This window comes from Symsagittifera roscoffensis, chromosome 3 (genome assembly GCF_963678635.1).
Source record: "Symsagittifera roscoffensis chromosome 3, txSymRosc1.1, whole genome shotgun sequence".
NCBI classification, from domain to species: Eukaryota; Metazoa; Xenacoelomorpha; order Acoela; family Convolutidae; genus Symsagittifera; species Symsagittifera roscoffensis.
Genome location: NC_087064.1, coordinates 29,687,630 through 29,704,816, shown reverse-complemented (window position 1 = coordinate 29,704,816; position 17,187 = coordinate 29,687,630). Strand labels below are relative to the sequence as shown.

The 17,187-nt window shown below is 36.7% G+C and overlaps 1 protein-coding gene across 1 annotated transcript; it reads left to right on the top strand.

Annotated features, from left to right (window-relative positions):
- The first annotated feature begins 7,802 nt into the window (after positions 1–7,802).
- LOC134841457 (WD repeat-containing protein 97-like) lies at positions 7,803–12,504 on the top strand. Its single transcript, XM_063857464.1, has one exon. The coding sequence runs from the start codon at positions 7,995–7,997 to the stop codon at positions 12,420–12,422; it is 4,428 nt and encodes a 1,475-aa protein (XP_063713534.1). The 5' UTR covers positions 7,803–7,994; the 3' UTR covers positions 12,423–12,504.
- Positions 12,505–17,187: the final 4,683 nt, after the last annotated feature.

The window sequence follows — 17,187 nt, the reverse complement described above, 5'->3', positions numbered from 1 at the left end:
GCCTAGTGGATCATCGCAATCTCGAAAATGTCACTGTATCCTTGTACGGTGACCGGACAATAACTGAAATGAAAGAGATGAGTGATGTTGACCCTAATAACCCGGATCCAGAAATTGTCCGGAGAAGGAAAGAACGTCTTAGGATTAATAATCTACAGACACGGACTAGAAGAAACAGTCATTTTGATAATACCCGACAATCTGTTATATCTCAGTCCGAAGATGGTGTTTCGGAAGGCAGAAATATGCACAGACTGGGAGCGAAAGCAGGAGGTAACAAAGTGATCAGAATTCCCGACGATTTGAACGAATTTTACTCGCTAGTTCGAGAATGGCCTTTGTATCACGCGAAGAGTTTTCACGTTTCCTTTCACGAGGGTTATTATGACGATCGATTTTTCACGCACTTCTGCAGTTTGGCGGCAAATTTAGAATATCTGTACATTCTTCCAAAACATCCGAAAGCTCTCAAGATGCTCAATAGTTTAGTCCAATTGAAATCGATGTCTTTGCTCACATCTGATCTTGCAGTTGGAGACATACATCAACTTGTGAATTTGAAATCATTGACGGTGAAATCAATTGTTGTCAATGAATATGATGCTGATAGTGTTTATTTTCCTCGTCTTGAGTACTTGATTTTGAAAATGCAGCCAGAAAATGGTTTGCACCGTGTTCCGCGTTTTCTGCGAAATTGTTTGCCTAACCTGCGAAAGTTGGTAATCTTAACTGGTCTTATTGATAATGTAGTTTGTTTTAACCCGTTGCCGCCGTTTTGTTCTTGTATTGTTACATCGCCTTATTTGCTCGAGGGTTTCATGAAGTGCGATACGATATTAGATTTTTCAGGTTTTGAATACGCTTTCGGTGGTCATTTGACCAAATTTGAAAAGCTCCCACGCAGTCTGATAGTACCATGCATAACGCCAGATCTTACATTGTTAGGTGGATCTTACCCTAGAATTGGAGGGGAAATATCAGTGGAACGTTTCAACCAAATAGTTCAAAGTAAGTTGCAAGATTGTTTGCTTGAAATATTGAACCATTTCTCCAAAGCGGAAGGGTTGGTTTTATACGACTTCCTGGTCACGCGACCTGACAGTACAACAGGACTTTCAACAGAAGAGGTGACCTTCGCTGACCTGAAGGAGTGGGCAGTTAGAAATGAAGATTACCTCAAGACGCACCCTGTGAAAACAATTCATTACTGGCCTGAAAAAATCCACAGAGGCGTTATAAGATTGAAGAGTCAACCTTACTCAGCTGAGGCGCAAGAGATCCTGTCGCGATTTTATTAGAAACACATTTCTATTACCCGGCGTTAAAATTGTGTTTGAGAGGTTTGTTTTAGTGACTTTTAATTTGATGATGATAATTTAACTTCAATTGATATGTGATTGCAGCCTGTGAATATTTTGAATTGGTTAATTTGTGAATTGGAGTACTGCTAGTCAGAATTCATTTTAAAACCCAGTTTTACTTTTGCCAAAGTTCTATCAAGAAAGCCCAAAGTTATTTTATTGTGAATAATAGCTCCTACAGGAACCAGCATTTTAAGTCCCCATGAACGCAGTGAAGAAACTTACCGAGGTTGTGCGAATCTTTGCCTTTTCCAGAAAGAATGCAAGTGTTTTCAAATCGGTTTTATCGGGTTAAAAACTTGCCTACATACGTCTGAGACGGCAAAGGTCCCGGTTTTGAATCTGACCAGGACCTGTTTTTTATTCAATCGAAAAACTCGTTTCAAAAAAAAATGTCGGCCTATGATTTGTCTGGTTTGGTTTTGTCAGCTTAGTTTCCACGTCTAATTGTAATTTCGTTGTACGCAACTATTATTGCAGTCGCCTGTAGTGCTTTGATTGAACCATGTGTTTTACTAGCCATGACTTGTGTATTTTTCTGTGTATGATTTCTTTTTTCGTTGAAAAACTTTCTTCAACCCGAATGATTTCGGCATTTTTTCATCGGCTCAGTGGCCCAATTTTGGGTGGTTTAAAGGGCAGAATAGTTTTCATGCTCTTCCCGGATTGCAAAAAATACTTAAAATCTTTCTTCGCTAAAAATTTGAAAGAGTTTTTACTGGACTTAATCCATGTTTGAGTCCGCTCAGTTATCTCTCGATATTTTTTAGTTGTTTTTTTTTCGATTTTTTTAAAATTTTTGTGGACTTAGTGGCTCTCCTTTTCTTTCTGTCTGCTAGCTTGCAATGTTTTTTCTACAGCGGTGAGAAATTCCGATTTGCGTGTGCGAAAATCAGGTGTGCAAATTTGATCAAGCTTAGTTTTGATCCTTGCGGTTTGACATTGTTTTTTTTTGTTCATTTTATATTCATTTCCTAAAAGAACGAAAACTGTGCTCTCCAATTTAGAAAGCGGAAGTGAAAAAACGTGAATGACGCCTTAGTTTTGAAAGTAGAAATAATTTTTAGGTTTCTCAGCGGGATGAAAAAATTAAGTCACAGTTTCTATTGACTCAATTTTCTTTAATTGGGTTACGGTTTTGAAAAAGTTTTCAATGATAAAAGATTATTAAAATTTGTCGAGCTTCAACGTGATGTGTTGCTGGAGCAGAATTTGAAACTTGAATAATGTTCAAAAAATAATCAATATTTTTTTGTCGTTTCCTTGAGTTCGTTGACACTTTTCCGACTGTCCAGATTTTTAATTATGTTGGTTCAAGTCTAGGCAGATTCATATAAGTGATTTGTTTGTCTGTTCATCGGAGTAATAAGAGATGGAAAATTGTTTGCTGAGTTTGATTATGCAAAATAAGCAAATGCTTAAAATTTAGAAATAAAAATAAGAAATTAAAACATAAATAGAAATATTTATTCTAGAAGTCGCTTTGAGAGTTCTAGAAGTCGCTTTGAGTTCGGAAACAGAAAATGTTTTCAGTAGCTATGGGCTGCTTGTTTATCTACCGGATACTTTCTTTTTTTTCTGACCGCGCAATGAAATAATTATCAGACAATTTTATTAACTCAAATAATGTCGGAAGGATTTAGGTTTTCTTCTTGTCGGAAGAAATCCAGGTTTCAAAAGAAAAAGCCATGTAGGGTCGGTCAACTGACGTATCATATCTTAGGCCATCAACTACAATAAGAAGCTAAGAAACGCTTCTTCTGCGTCGGGGAAAAACTGTCTGAATAGTTCTACATTTCAGACCAATTTACAGCAAAAAGTTACAGCCATGGAAGGGAATTGCGTCAGTATGGGGACTGAAATTGACCTTGACTCTAACTGACAAGCTCATTAACATTGAGCCAGCCAGCCACTTGCACAATAATTCAAAAAAACTGAAAACAGCTTCTTGACATGTAACTGGATTTTCTCTTTATACTCAAGTGATATGATTTATTTTCTAGATGTTTTTTAAGGTTAACGATTATGTCCAGGTGAATGTTTTAATTTTTTAAGCTTCACATTGGGCGGCAGAGTTCAATTGATATAGATCTTTGAAAATCCTTCCTTGTTTTGATCAATTCAAGGGGCATTTATCTGTTTTCAGCCGCCTCTATCTAAAAAGTAACCAATTCAAAGACCGATTAGTCGAGGCTGGGGACAATAAATAACAGCTCCGTGGTCTGAGTTGAACTGATATTGACAAAAAGCTATATGAAGTGTTTCTGTCAGAGTCGCTACTCGTTATGATGAAAATAACGTCACATTATTTGTAGATTGTGTACAACTTAAACCACAGTAGCGGGAAAGTACAGAAGGTTTAGAAAAAAAAAGAAAAAATTTAGGTTTATCTTTAATCTTGAGCTTGCAAATTGCATACGCGAATGAATCGAGTAATGCATTAGTTTTGTGCTTTTGTGATTTTACTGCAGCAAACAGTCACTTCATTGCGGTTCTTGTTTTAATAGTTTGTTGCGAACTTATATATTCATATGCTCCCATAAATTATTCCTGTTTTCATACTCTCATCTATGGCAACTAATTATATGTATGCTCAACTAATTTGAGCGCGGCTCTGATTTCGAAACTTTCTGTCAGCGAGGGCAGATTTATTTTGATTCAAGATTGTATGACAATCGTGTGTTTCTGAAACTATGTATGATTTCACTAGAGTATGAAAGACTAAAAAGAACCCCATTATTGCAGATTTTCTACTATTTGTTTTCCCTGGGTTCAGTATGCCAAATGAAATTTTTTGATGCGAGATTTGTTCATATATTGTAGTCTCAGCAAGTTTCATTTTTCCGAAGCGGTTACAATTTGAACACCGTTTGTTCTATGCTTAATTAGTGGAAAGTTTATTTTTCCGACCACCTCACGAAGTGGGGAAGAACTACGGCCTCAGGCGTTTATCTCAGCCATTTCGACGTTCTTGAAATCAAGCTTAATATAAAACGTTTTTGGGGTCCAGAAGCTCAGGGCCAGAATTTCGAAGGGCTAGTTAATCTCACGGCAGTTAAGCTGTGGTGATCTGTAAGATAGTCACCTCGATTTTCTGCCTAGCTTGATTTGTCAGATGGACAAGTTTGTGTAATTATATGTAAAATTCCCTTGTAATTTATGTCTTAACTTTTCAAAATGTCTGGAATATGTAGTAGTTCCATATTGATCAACGTTTTTTTTTGTATTGTATTTCATTGTGCGAAGCTCGCTCTGTCTGAGCAAGTTTTTTTTCGCACTGGGTTTAATTTTTGGGCACTATTTTTTATATGCTAAATTGCAGTAAAAATTAACTTTTCGACCAAATCACGGATTGGGAAGGAATTCTGGTTCAATGTAATTCCATATTAAAGCCATTTCAGTCGTGATTCGGATTCTAAAATAAACCTCAAAAAAGTTGCCTCACAGTATTCAAATCCGCTTACAGTTGCGGAATCCAGAACAACTAGCTACATTCGCTTATTGGGGAACCCGCGATGAAACAAATGTGCCGACATAAACGTTACAGGTGTTTGTACGCGGAATCCACGGAAAATTAGTAAGTGGAATTGACTTACATTATGGAAAAATGTTTAAAGATGTGTGTGTGGACTCCATGAAGATACACACAAAATTGTGCGCCAATCCAGTGCACAGTTTGGCCTCGTAATGAGTGTCGAGAAATTAGTCTCATCTATCTATTATATATGACTGTACAAGTATGACTGCTCAAATCCGTATAGTTTTCGAGATACGGCGTTTTTCAAAAATTTTTCTTTTTTTTTCCAAAAACTAAGATATAAAAAAAACTAACCAATCTTGAACTTCTCAACCCTATAGTGGGGTGCTATCAGGGTACCCTCAAAGGCTGCAAATCTAGCGTCCAAGTATGACTGCTCAAATTTGTTTGGTTTTCGAGATATTTTTTTAAATGATTTTTCGTTTTTTTTTCCAAAAAAAATAAGATATAAAAAAATTTACCGAACTTGAATTTCTCAACCCTATAGTGAGGTGCTGTCATTGTACATTCAGGGATTGCAAATCTGGCGTCCAAGTATGAGTGCTCAATCCTTCTATTTTTCGAGAATTATGGTATGTCAGTTTTCTGAATAATGGTTTTGTAGCACCGGAGGTGCGATTGACGTCTAGTAATATATTTAAATGCGGGCTTCACTATCTCGCCATGTTTAAGCTTTTTCAACGTATTATTTTTGCATGTTTAAGCTATATCGTATATTGCAATGGTTAAAAAAATTTTTTCGATTTTTTAGTTTGATTTTAGTGGTTATTTCACCGAGTTTAGAATAAGCAGCCCAATACTTGCGTGCTGTCCGGAATCACCAGGGGTTGCGAATTTGCCTCCAATTTTGAATGGCCATTTTTTTTTAGTTAATGAGATAAGACTATTTTAGTGATTTTTTCGGAAATTTTCAGAAAACTTATATTACGAAATGATTTTAAAAACTTGAAGTTCACAGCGCTGTAGTTGGGTACTGTCAGTACTATTAAGGATTGCGAATCTTGCCTCCAATCATGACTGCTCAAATCCTTGTAGTTTTTGAGATACGACGTTTTTTGTAATTTTTTCAAAAATTTTCAGGGAACTTAAATTTATTATTTTTAGCAAAAGCTGAACTTCCCAACCCTGTAGTTAGGTGCTTTCAGGGTACTCCAAGGAGTTGCAAATCTTGCCTCCAAATGTGACTGTTCAAATACTTGTAGTTTTCGAGATATGACGTTTTTCGGGATTTTTTCAAAAATATTCAGAAAACTTATATTAATTTTTTTTCGCAAAAGCTGAACTTCCCAACCCTGTATTTGGTTTCTGCCAGAGTACTCTCAAGAATTCCGAATCTTGCCTCTAAATATGACCGCCCAATTCTGTGTAGTTTTCGAGATATGACTTTGTGTGATTTTTCCAAAAATTTTTTAGAAAACAAAAATTAATTTTTCAAAATTTGAAATTCCCAACTTTGTAGTTAGGTACTGTCAGAGTAATTTTAAGGTTTGCGAATCTTGCCTCCAATTATGACTGCTCAAGTCTTTGTAGTTTTCGAGATATGACGTTTTTGTGATTTTTCAAAAAAATTTCAGAAAAATTATTGATTTTTTCGCAAAAGCTGAAATTCCCAACCCTGTAATTGGGTGCTGTCAGGGTACTCTAAGGTGTTGCAAATCTTGCCTCCAAATATGACTGTTCAAATCCTTGTAGTTTTCGAGATATGACGTTTTTTGTGACTTTTTCAAAAAAAATTCAGAAAAGTTATATAAGTTTTTTTTTCGCAAAAGCTGAAATTCCCAACCCTGTGGTTGGGTTCTGCCAGAATACTCTCAAGGATTCCGAATCTCGCCTCCCAATATGACTGCTCAATTCTTTGTAGTTTTCGAGATTATTTTTTTTTTCAAAGTTTGAAATTCCCAACCCTGTGAATGGGTGCTGTTAGGGTACTCTAAGGTGTTGCAAATCTTGCCTCCAAATATGACTGTTCAAATCCTTCTAGTTTTCGAGATGTGACGTTTTTTGTGATTTATCTTTGAAAAATTTCAGAAAATTTAAGTATTTTTTTTCATAATTTGAAATTCCTAACTTTGTAGTTCAGTGCTTTCAGGGCACTCTCAGGAGTTACAAATCTTGCCACATGCGACTGCTTGCCACATGCGACATGGGAATTAAAAAATAAAAAAGTTTGAAATTACCAACCCTGTAATTGGGTGAAGTCAGAGGAGTACACTAAAAGTTTGCAGATTTTGTTTCCAATAAATGCGGTTTTTCACCAGCTGTTTAAAAATTTCGAAGCACCGGAGGTGCGTTAAATGCTAGTCTAGTTTTAATTCCATTTATTAGATAGATAAAATCTTGAAGTTTTCACTGCTGACAATGCTGAAAGGGCCTTAAAATGGTAGCTCCTTCGATTCTTTTCGACGTCTTTGCGGAATGCTAGTCCTACGTTCTTTTGGATCCGGATTTTGCATGAAAAAAAAGATAGAAAGAAAGAAAGAAAGAATATTTTTTTCCTTTTATAAACAATATATCAGCATAATTAAATTTGCCACATTTAAAGCAGGAACGGATAGACAACGGGACCTGTTGGTCCACTAAAAGTCTACCATTCTATTCAAATGAAACATCTCTAGAAGAACGGAATTCTTCCGAAATTTTAATTGAAAAAATCACAGCCAAACAAATTCGAGTTTTGAAACACTACCTTGTTTAAATTGTCTAATTTTGTGTCGTTTGTAGAGCAGTTTTGTCATAAATCAATGAACAGAAAATCGAACAGCTTCGATCCCTAGTGTTGATTCGATTGCTTTTGTTTTGCTCCTGGTGTCATTAATCTGCTTTTGAGCAGAAAGTACGCTTGTATTGTGTGCTCTTTTCTGATTGAAAAAAACCACCTGCAGTGAAGATGCTGCATTAAAATCACATTTGTTGAAAGTACGCACAGTTAAGCCACCTGATTAAAATATAATGCGCAGTGGCCATTTTGATAACAATTTACGAACGTGCCTTTTTTCGTGCCATTAAAACGCAAATAAATCTAAGTTTGATATACTTTTTTGCCACACGTTACTTTCTTGTCAAATTTATGTAAATAATTAAAAAATTGTTTTATTATGGCCCCGTCTGCGGACGCTGCGAAGAGCGATTTCAGCGCCCGGAATAAAGATGGGAGACAGAAAAAGGCGAAAGCGGCTTGGCACCACATAAAAGATTGTATCACAGAAGGCGACCAGGAAGAGCAAGATGAAGTTCTCGCTTACCGCGCACCCAGAGAATCGGCCAGAGAGAAAAAAGAAAAGACGAAGAAGAAGATCATCTCGCATGGAATGCAGTATAGGAACTCATTTGCTCTAGAAGACCCGATTTTGAGTGTGATTTTCAATGAAACGTCGGAAGAATATATAGTTCTGGATGAAACAAATTCCCTCAGTTTCTACAATTCAGACGGAAAGTTCTTGTTTGATCACGTTTTGGACGATGAGTTAGCTCAAATTGTTTTTATGGATCACCAAATGCGATATGTTGGCCTCATGAAAAACGAGGAGCAAGATATTAATTCGACGCTAGTTTTGTACTCCAAGAATCTTGAGGTGCTGTCGAAATATCACGAGCAGTTTCCGACTTCTACAATAAGGTACAACCCATTCAAAAGAATGCTGCTTTCAGTAGGATACGGGAATGTAATTGCGTGGGCTCTTCATTACGAAGACACTCACTTAGTTCCAGAAGCAATTTCTAGTCCGTCTGAGATTGAAAACGCGCAGATAACCATGCTTGCGCTGGAGCACAATGCGGGCTACCAACAAAAAGTGTTTGCAATCTCTGAAAACAATTGTTTCGTTTTCGAAGCCAGAAACCTCGAGTTGAAACAGGTCAAGAGGAGTTTGCATGTTCGGAACATTTCAAGTGTGTTGTATTTCAACCCTGCGAAGTTTCTGCTAACCGGGTCAACTGATGGATCTATTAAAGCCTGGGATGAAAACTGGTGTGTAAAAATGGTCTTCATTGGCCATAATGACCCGGTAACTGCTTTAAGCGTGTATCCTAATGGACCTTTCGTCGTCTCGTCGTCAAGTGACAATTCAATCAGAGTCTGGAGTTTGGAGACGTCAGATGAGTCCGCGATTATAGACGTTCATTCACATGGCTGGAATCTTGTGTCATATTCGGGACATAACACGATTGCAGCTATAGTCGAAAAAGAAGTTTTCCTTTACACTGTGGAAGATTTGTACTCGCTGTATACATCAGTTGGCGAACCGGTGAAGAAAATAACAAAGACTACGAAGTATTTCGACTACCGACGCCTGACCTGCTCGTGCGAAGATGGATCAGTTCGGATTGTTTGCCCGAACACCGGCAACGTCCTCGGTACAGTTCTACTGAATTACGAGGACCGAATCAAAGACTCGTACTTCATCTCGAGGCTCAATTACACGTACTGTTTGCTTCAGAGCAACGAAATTGTTTCAGCTAATATGACAACGAACCCTGCCACAGTTGTGGAAAGGTGGAGCTTCACAGAACAGTTTAGAGGTCACAAAATATCGTGTTTTTGCATTTATGAACACATCGGAGGAAAGGAGTTGCTGAAAGAGGAAAAGAATTTACCAAGCCATGATGTTTGGAAAGGTCTGGCAAGGGCAGCTAAAACTACAGAATTGGAGCGGGCGACTTCGGCAGCTGGTCCCGATAAACATGAGAATCCAGTAATGCTTTTCGTTGGTCGTGACGATGGAGAGGTTTGTCTAATTGACCACGAAAGTGGAGAAATACTCTCAGAAGTGACTGCCCATGAAATGAGCAACATCACTTGTATAGTAGCTAACCCGGAATATGACCAGCTTCTGACTGCTGGAACGGATAAAGTTGTCAAAATCTGGAAAGTTACTCCAGACGCTGAAATGGACCCACTAGTTGTCCAGTTTCCATTTTTCTTTCCTGGAACGCCCACGCATATCACGTGCCTTAAAAACAAGATGCTAGTTGCTTATCAGGATAGCTCGATTGGCATGTACGCATCGTCAGTTCAGACTCAGGAAAGAAATAAATTTGAACATGTTAGGTCAGATGACCATACTGATAAAATCATTTCAGTAGCAGCGAGTACAAAGATGAAGCTCTTCGCTACAGCGGGAGAGGACGAAACTATTCGGATTTGGAGCGATCATAGTCGTTTGATTCGTGTTCTGAAGCTAAATGCACCAATATACAGTGTCGAGTTCGCTAATGATTCTAGCGATTTGGTTGTCGGAATTGGAGATCATCTCTATAGGATTTACCACACCAGGTATTTCACAAAGTCACTTTTGTATAAAGCATTGACAGTTGGTGCAGATGATTTGAAAATTGAAACTCCAACTCCTTACGACGAAAGTCGACTCCAATCTTTAGACATGGTTGATGTCAAACGACTCAAAGCTGCGCATTGTTCAGAAATGAACTATATAAACTACGAAGATAAGTTACCGCCGGAAGAGCAACTCGAAATTGACCGGGAGTTAGAGAATGAGAAGACAAAGTTCTACGAAATTGCGAAACGAGACGCCGAATTGGAGATGCTGCGAAACGGACAGTACGACATGCTTAAAAAATCAAAACGAGTTTACAACGAGAGAGTGAATCAGATTGCTTTCAAGAAGTACCTCGCGATTTTTTTCCAACACGTGAAAGTTGATTTACCCAAATTGGAAGATAGCTTTAATCGTGGCGAGACTTCGATCGCTAAGAAAACACGAGCGATGCCACCTTTGTATTCCAGCAAAGCCCTGATGGAAGATTCGGGATTCTTTCCGACGTTGTCGAAGCACCCGGGAAAAGAGCTTCTGCCTGTAAGTCTATCGGGATACCTTCCGAATTCAGTAGCACTGAAGAATTTATACCCAGAAGACGTTTTGAAAGAGCATGAAGATCAGTTCAAGCCGCGTGAATTCACAGCCGAGGAAATAGAAGAAATGGAGTACTATAACCGACTGAGAGTAAAAGATGACAACGAAGATGACTTGCTTGGAGATGATACGGGTGACTTGCCTCCGACGCCACCAGCTGCAAAGGATCCAGCGACCAAGTCGGGTTTGATGGAAAAGATGGAGCAGGCTCAGAGAACCCCTTCGCCTACACCGGAACCGGAAAAGAGTCAAGAGGAACTAGACGCCGAGGAAAGAGAAAGGAGAGTTCGGGAACAGATGGAAGGTGCTGCGAATAAAGAAGCGAAAGAGAAGGAGCTCATCGCTGAAAAAAAATCAAAACCAGTTCGCAAATTTGTCTCGAGGCCGGAGCAGAAGTCACCCGAACCTCTTCCGCCGCCACCCGTAAAGAAAGTCACCTCATTGACATTTGACGATGAGAAAGAGCCCGAAGTTCAGAAACCGCCCACGCCATTGCCAGATTATATAACCAAAAATAGAGGTCAAGATTGGTACGAAAAGTTTTTCCCGAACTTGAACGAAAGAACGTTCCCGAAGCCATGGTACCCGGGATCTTTTGCCCAAATGATGTTGCGATACATCAAGACATGTGAGATCCAGTACAAAGCGCCGATGGTGGATTATCTGAAAGATTTGCACCAAGAGTGGGATCTAACGGATATGCGTGATGTAATCATAGAATCGGTGTTATTTGTGTTGAACAAATCGGACGGACCGACAGGCGAGACTGTATACGGACGACTTTTCTTTCAATCTTGTCTTCGACTATTCGTTGCCTTGAAGAAATATGATTTCGAAGTTGTGGTCGAGGCGATGACAATATATCTCGAGAAAGACGCAGTAACAAAGAAGCTTGCTATTGACACCTTGAGAAAAATGGGCGTCATGGACCCTCAGAAGTTGTTCTACAAGTACATGGATTCGTGGAACCTACCCGTTACTGGTGATCTGGGGTACAAACGAAACGTTTTAGAGCAGGCTAAAGACTGGTTAAACGTACTGATTCGAAAACTTTCTGAGCAAGTTGAGTACGTAATTGACGAGTTGAAGTGTGGAAACATGTTGCTCCCAGGCGCTACCGGCAAAAAGTTCCAGACACGTGTTAAACTAACAAGCTCTGATTTACCCGAACCAACTCGAGCCGTGGTCGCCGTTCTTGATCGTATTCCAGGGAATATTGTGGATCATATAACGCCAATTGAGGCGATTAATTACTACACCGAATGCGAGTTACAAGATTTCTTTGATAGAACAAATCAGGATCGACAAGAAATGCTGGATCCCTCAAATCGGAAGACAGTCCTGGTGCTGCCGAAGGTTCCGGTCGACCGAAGTTTAGCTCGAATAGGCGAGTTGAAGACAAGTCAATTGAAACCGAGACGTGAAACGACGAAAGCCGACGCGGTCAATCTTTCGCGTGCGAATCGAACAGATGCTTTCGCACGGTTCACGACGCATATAAATCTACCGCTGAAGAATGTGTATATGAATCCTTTCGGAGATGAAGTTGATGAATACATGTACAGATTAAGAGAGCAACAGCCGATTCTGTTGATGTTGAAATCTAACCAGAAGTATTTTGTACCGGAAAGCTCTGTCCCGCCACCTTTGTAAAAAGCATAGACCTTCAATTAACTCGCCAGATTGATGCTTTAGATACTTAATTGCTTCTTTTTAAATTTAATGCGTTTTATTTCGCCTATTTTCCGTAAAGGCAAGGCTGAAATAATAGAATAGCAGAGCAAAAGGGCATACAAAATCTATGAATCTCGTCTCTTTTTTTTCTAATTGTTATTTTCTAGTGATACCTGTGGTCAACAATTTTGGCATTTTATTTGGTTTGAAGGACCTGTCCAGGGTTTCTGCTATATTCTGGGGTTTTCTGGCCACAATTGTTTGAACAAATTTCACTCATCTCTGATTTATTAGAAGGAAGTGATTGTAATTTTAAGATAGCTGGAATATTTAATTGATTTCTTATGGTTGAGTAATTAAAAGTCATGAGACGTAGTGAGTGCTTATAGATAGGTCGTAATTATTTTTAGGTCGTAGTTAACTTCGTTTCGTTTGTTAAAAAGGAAGCAAACTCAGCTTTCGATCAGTAAAAGTGTTAAGGTCACGAGCAACTTATTGATGCAGTTTACTGAAATTGGGTTACTTTTCTCAAGAAAGTCGACCATTAGTTGGTCGTAAAGATCAACGAGCTTCTAGGTCATTTTTTTAATTTGAAATTCGAAAGTTAAGTTTTGCATAAATACGAGCCAGTTTTTTTCTGTTTCCTTGCGTTCATTGACTTTTTTAACTGTTTGTTGGCTCTGTTTGATAATCATCAGAATTGCGAATTTTTCAAGTTATCGTGTACTATTTGTGAGCTCATGAGTGGGTCAAAAGATTAGTCTGCTTATATTTGTTGATTTAATTGCCACCGCGTGGATTTTGCTTATGATTTAAGCAATTTTCACTAAAATTTAAAACTATTTGCTGTTTTCTTCAAATGGTGGACGTAATTGAGTATTTTTTGATACACAATTGTCTTTTGGTTTCTTTAGTTGTAAATAAATCAACTTCTTTTTGTTTATTAAAAAGAAAGCAAACTCAACTATCGATCAGTAAAAGTGTAAAGGTCACGAACAACCTATTGATCCAATTTACCGAAATTGGGTTATTTTTTTTCAAAGTCGACCATTAATTGGTCTTGAAATTCAACGAGCTTCGAGGCCATTTGTTTTTTATTTGAAGTTTGAAAGTTAGGTTAAAAGTTAAAGAAACTGGGTTACTTTTCTCAAGAAAGTCGACCATTAGTTGGTCGTAAAGATCAACGAGCTTCTAGGTCATTTATTTTTTTTATTTGAAATTCGAAAGTTAAGTTTTTGCATAAATACGAGCCAGTTTTTTTCTGTTTCCTTGTGTTCATTGACTTTTTTAACTGTTTGTTGGCTCTGTTTGATAATCATTAGAATTGCGCAATTTTCAAGTAGTCGTGTACTATTAGTGAGCTTATGAATGGGTCAAAAGATTGGTCTGCTTATAGTTGTTGATTTAATTGCCATAGTGTGGAATTTGCTTATGATTTCAGCAATTTTCACTAAAATTTAAAACTATTTGCTGATTTTTTTCAAATGGTGAACGTAATTGTGAATTTTTTGATTCACAATTGTCTTTCGATTTCTTTTTTTTTTCAAATAAAATAACTTCATTTCGTTTGTTAAAAAGAAAGCAAACTCAATTATCGATCGGTAAAAGTGTAAAGGTCACGAACAACCTAATGATCCAGTTTACTGAAATTGGGTTACTTTCCTCAAGAAAGTCGACCATTAATAGGTCTAAAAATTCAACGAGCTTCAAGGCCATTTATTTTTTATTTGAAGTTCGAAGTTTAAGTTTTGCAAAAATACGAGCCAGTTTTTTTTCTGTTTCCTTACGTTCATGGACTTTTTTTAAACTGTTTGTTGGCTCTTTTTGATAATCATCAGAATTGCGCATTTTTCAAGTAATCGTGAAGTATTCATGAGCTTATGAATGGTGAAAAAGATTGGCCTGCTTATGTTTGTTGATTTAATTGCCACAGTGTGGACTTTGCTTATGATTTAAGCAATTTTTACTAAAATTTAAAACTATTTGCTGTTTTCTCCAAATGGTGGACGTAATTGAGTTTTTTTTGATACACAATTGTCTTTTGATTTTTTTTTTCAAATAAACTAACTTCATTTCGTTTGTTGAAAAGAAAACAAACTCAACTATTGTTTAGCAAAACTGTGAAGGTCACGAACAACTTCTCGATCCAGTTTACTGAAATTGGGTTACTTTTCTCAAGAAAGTCGACCATTAATTGGTCTGAAAATTCAACGAGCTTCAAAGCCATTTATTTTTAATTTGAATTTCGAAAGTTAAGTTTTGCAAAAATACTAGCCAGTTTTTTTTCTGTTTGCTTGCGTTCATTTACTTTTTGAACTGTTTGTTGGCTCTGATTGATAGTCATTAGAATTGCTAAATTGTCAAGTTATCGTGAATGGTTCGTGAGCTTATGAATGGGTCAAAAGAATGGTCGGCCTATCTTTGTTGATTTAATTGCCACAGCGTGGACTTCGCTTATGATTTAAACAATTTTCACTAAAATTTGAAACTATTTGCTGTTTTTTTTTCAAATGATGGACGTAATTGAGTATTTTTGATGCACAATTGTATTTTGATTTCTTTATTTTTTTCAAATAAGTTAACTTCATTTCGTTTGTGAAAAAGAAAAGAAACTCAACTATCGATCAGTAAAAGTGTTATGGTCATGAACAGCCTATTGATCCAGTTTACTGAAATTGGGTTATTTTTTTCAAGAAAGTCGACCACTAATTGGTCTAAAAATTCAGTGAGCTTCAAGACCATTTATTTTTTCTTTGAAGTTCGGAAGTTAAGTTTTGCAAAAATGCGAGCCAGTTTTTTTCTCTGTTTAATTGCGTTCATTGACTTTTTCAACTGTTTGTTGACTGTGTTTGATAATCATCAGAATTGCGAAATTTTCAAGTTATCGTGTACTATTCGTGAGCTTATAAATGGATCAAAAGATTGGTCTGCTTATATTTGTTGATTTAATTGCCACAGCGTGGACTTTGCTTATGATTTAAGCAACTTTCAATAAAATTCAAAACCTTTTGCTGTTTTCTTCAAATGGTTGACTTAATTGAGTATTTTTTGATACACAATTGTCTTTTGATTTCTTTTTTTTCAAATAAACTAACTTCATTTCGTTTGTTGAAAAGTAAACAAACTCAACTATCGATCAGCAAAACTGTGAAGGTCACGAACAACTTCTCGATCCAGTTTACTGAAATTGGGTTACTTTCTCAAGAAAGTCGACCATTAATTGGTCTGAAAATTCAACGCGTTTCAAGGCCATTTATTTTTAATTTGAATTTCGAGAGGTAAGTTTTGCAAAAATACTAGCCTGTTTTTTTTTTCTGTTTGCTTGCGTTCATTTACTTTTTGAACTGTTCGTTGGCTCTGATTGATAGTCATTAGAATTGCTAAATTGTCAAGTTATCGTGAATGGTTCGTGAGCTTATGAATGGGTCAAAAGATTGTCGGCCTATCTTTGTTGATTTAATTGCCACAGCGTGGACTTCGCTTATGATTTAAGCAATTTTCACTAAAATTTAAAACTATTTGCTGTTTTTTTTTTCAAACGATGGACGTAATTCAGTATTTTTTGATTCACAATTGTCTTTTGATTTCTTTATTTTTTTTTCAAATAACTTAACTTCATTTCGTTTGTTAAAAAGAAAACAAACTCAACTATCGATCAGAAAAAGTGTTATGGTCATGAACAACCTATTGATCCAGTTTACTGAAATTGGGTTATTTTTTTTCAAGAAAGTCGACCACTAATTGGTCTAAGAATTCAGTGAGCTTCAAGACCATTTATTTTTAATTTGAAGTTCGGAAGTTAAGTTTTGCAAAAAGGCGAGCCAGTTTTTTTCTCTGTTTAATTGCGTTCATTGACTTTTTCAACTGTTTGTTGACTGTGTTTGATAATCATCAGAATTGCGAAATTTTCAAGTTATCGTGTGCTATTCGTGAGCTTATGAATGGATCAAAAGATTGGTCTGCTTATGTTTGTTGATTTAATTGCCACAGCGTGGACTTTGCTTATGATTTAAGCAATTTTCAATAAAATTCAAAACTTTTTGCTGTTTTCTTCAAATGGTTGACTTAATTCAGTATTTTTTGATACACAATTGTCTTTTGATTTCTTTTTTTTTTCAAATAAATTAACATCATTTCGTTTGTTAAAAAGAAAGCAAACTCAACTATCGATCAGTAAAAGTGTAAAGGTCACGAACAACCTATTGATCCAGTTTACTGAAATTGGGTTACACTTCTCAAGAAAGTCGACCACTAATAGGTCTAAAAATTCAACAATCTTCAAGGCCATTTATTTTCTATTCGAAGTTTAAGTTTTGCAAAAATACGAGCCAGTTTTTTTCTGTTTCCTTGCGTTCCTTGACTTTTTTAAACTGTTTGTTGGCTCTGTTTGATAATAATCAGAATGGCGCAATTTTCAAGTAATCGTGAAGTATTCATGAGCTTATGAATGGGGCAAAAGATTGGTCTGATTTTATTTGTTAATTTAATTGCCACAGTGTTGACTTTGCCTATGATTTCAACATTTTTCTCTAAAATTTAAAACTATTTGCTGTTTTCTCCAAATGGTGGACGTAATTGAGTGTTTTTTGATTCAAAATTGTCTTTTGATTTCTTTATTTTTTTCAAATAAATTAACTTCATTTCGTTTGTTAAAAAGAAAACAAACTCAACTATCGATCAGTAAAAGTGTTAAGGTCACGAACAACCTATTGATCTAGTTTACTGAAATTGGGTTTTTTTTCAA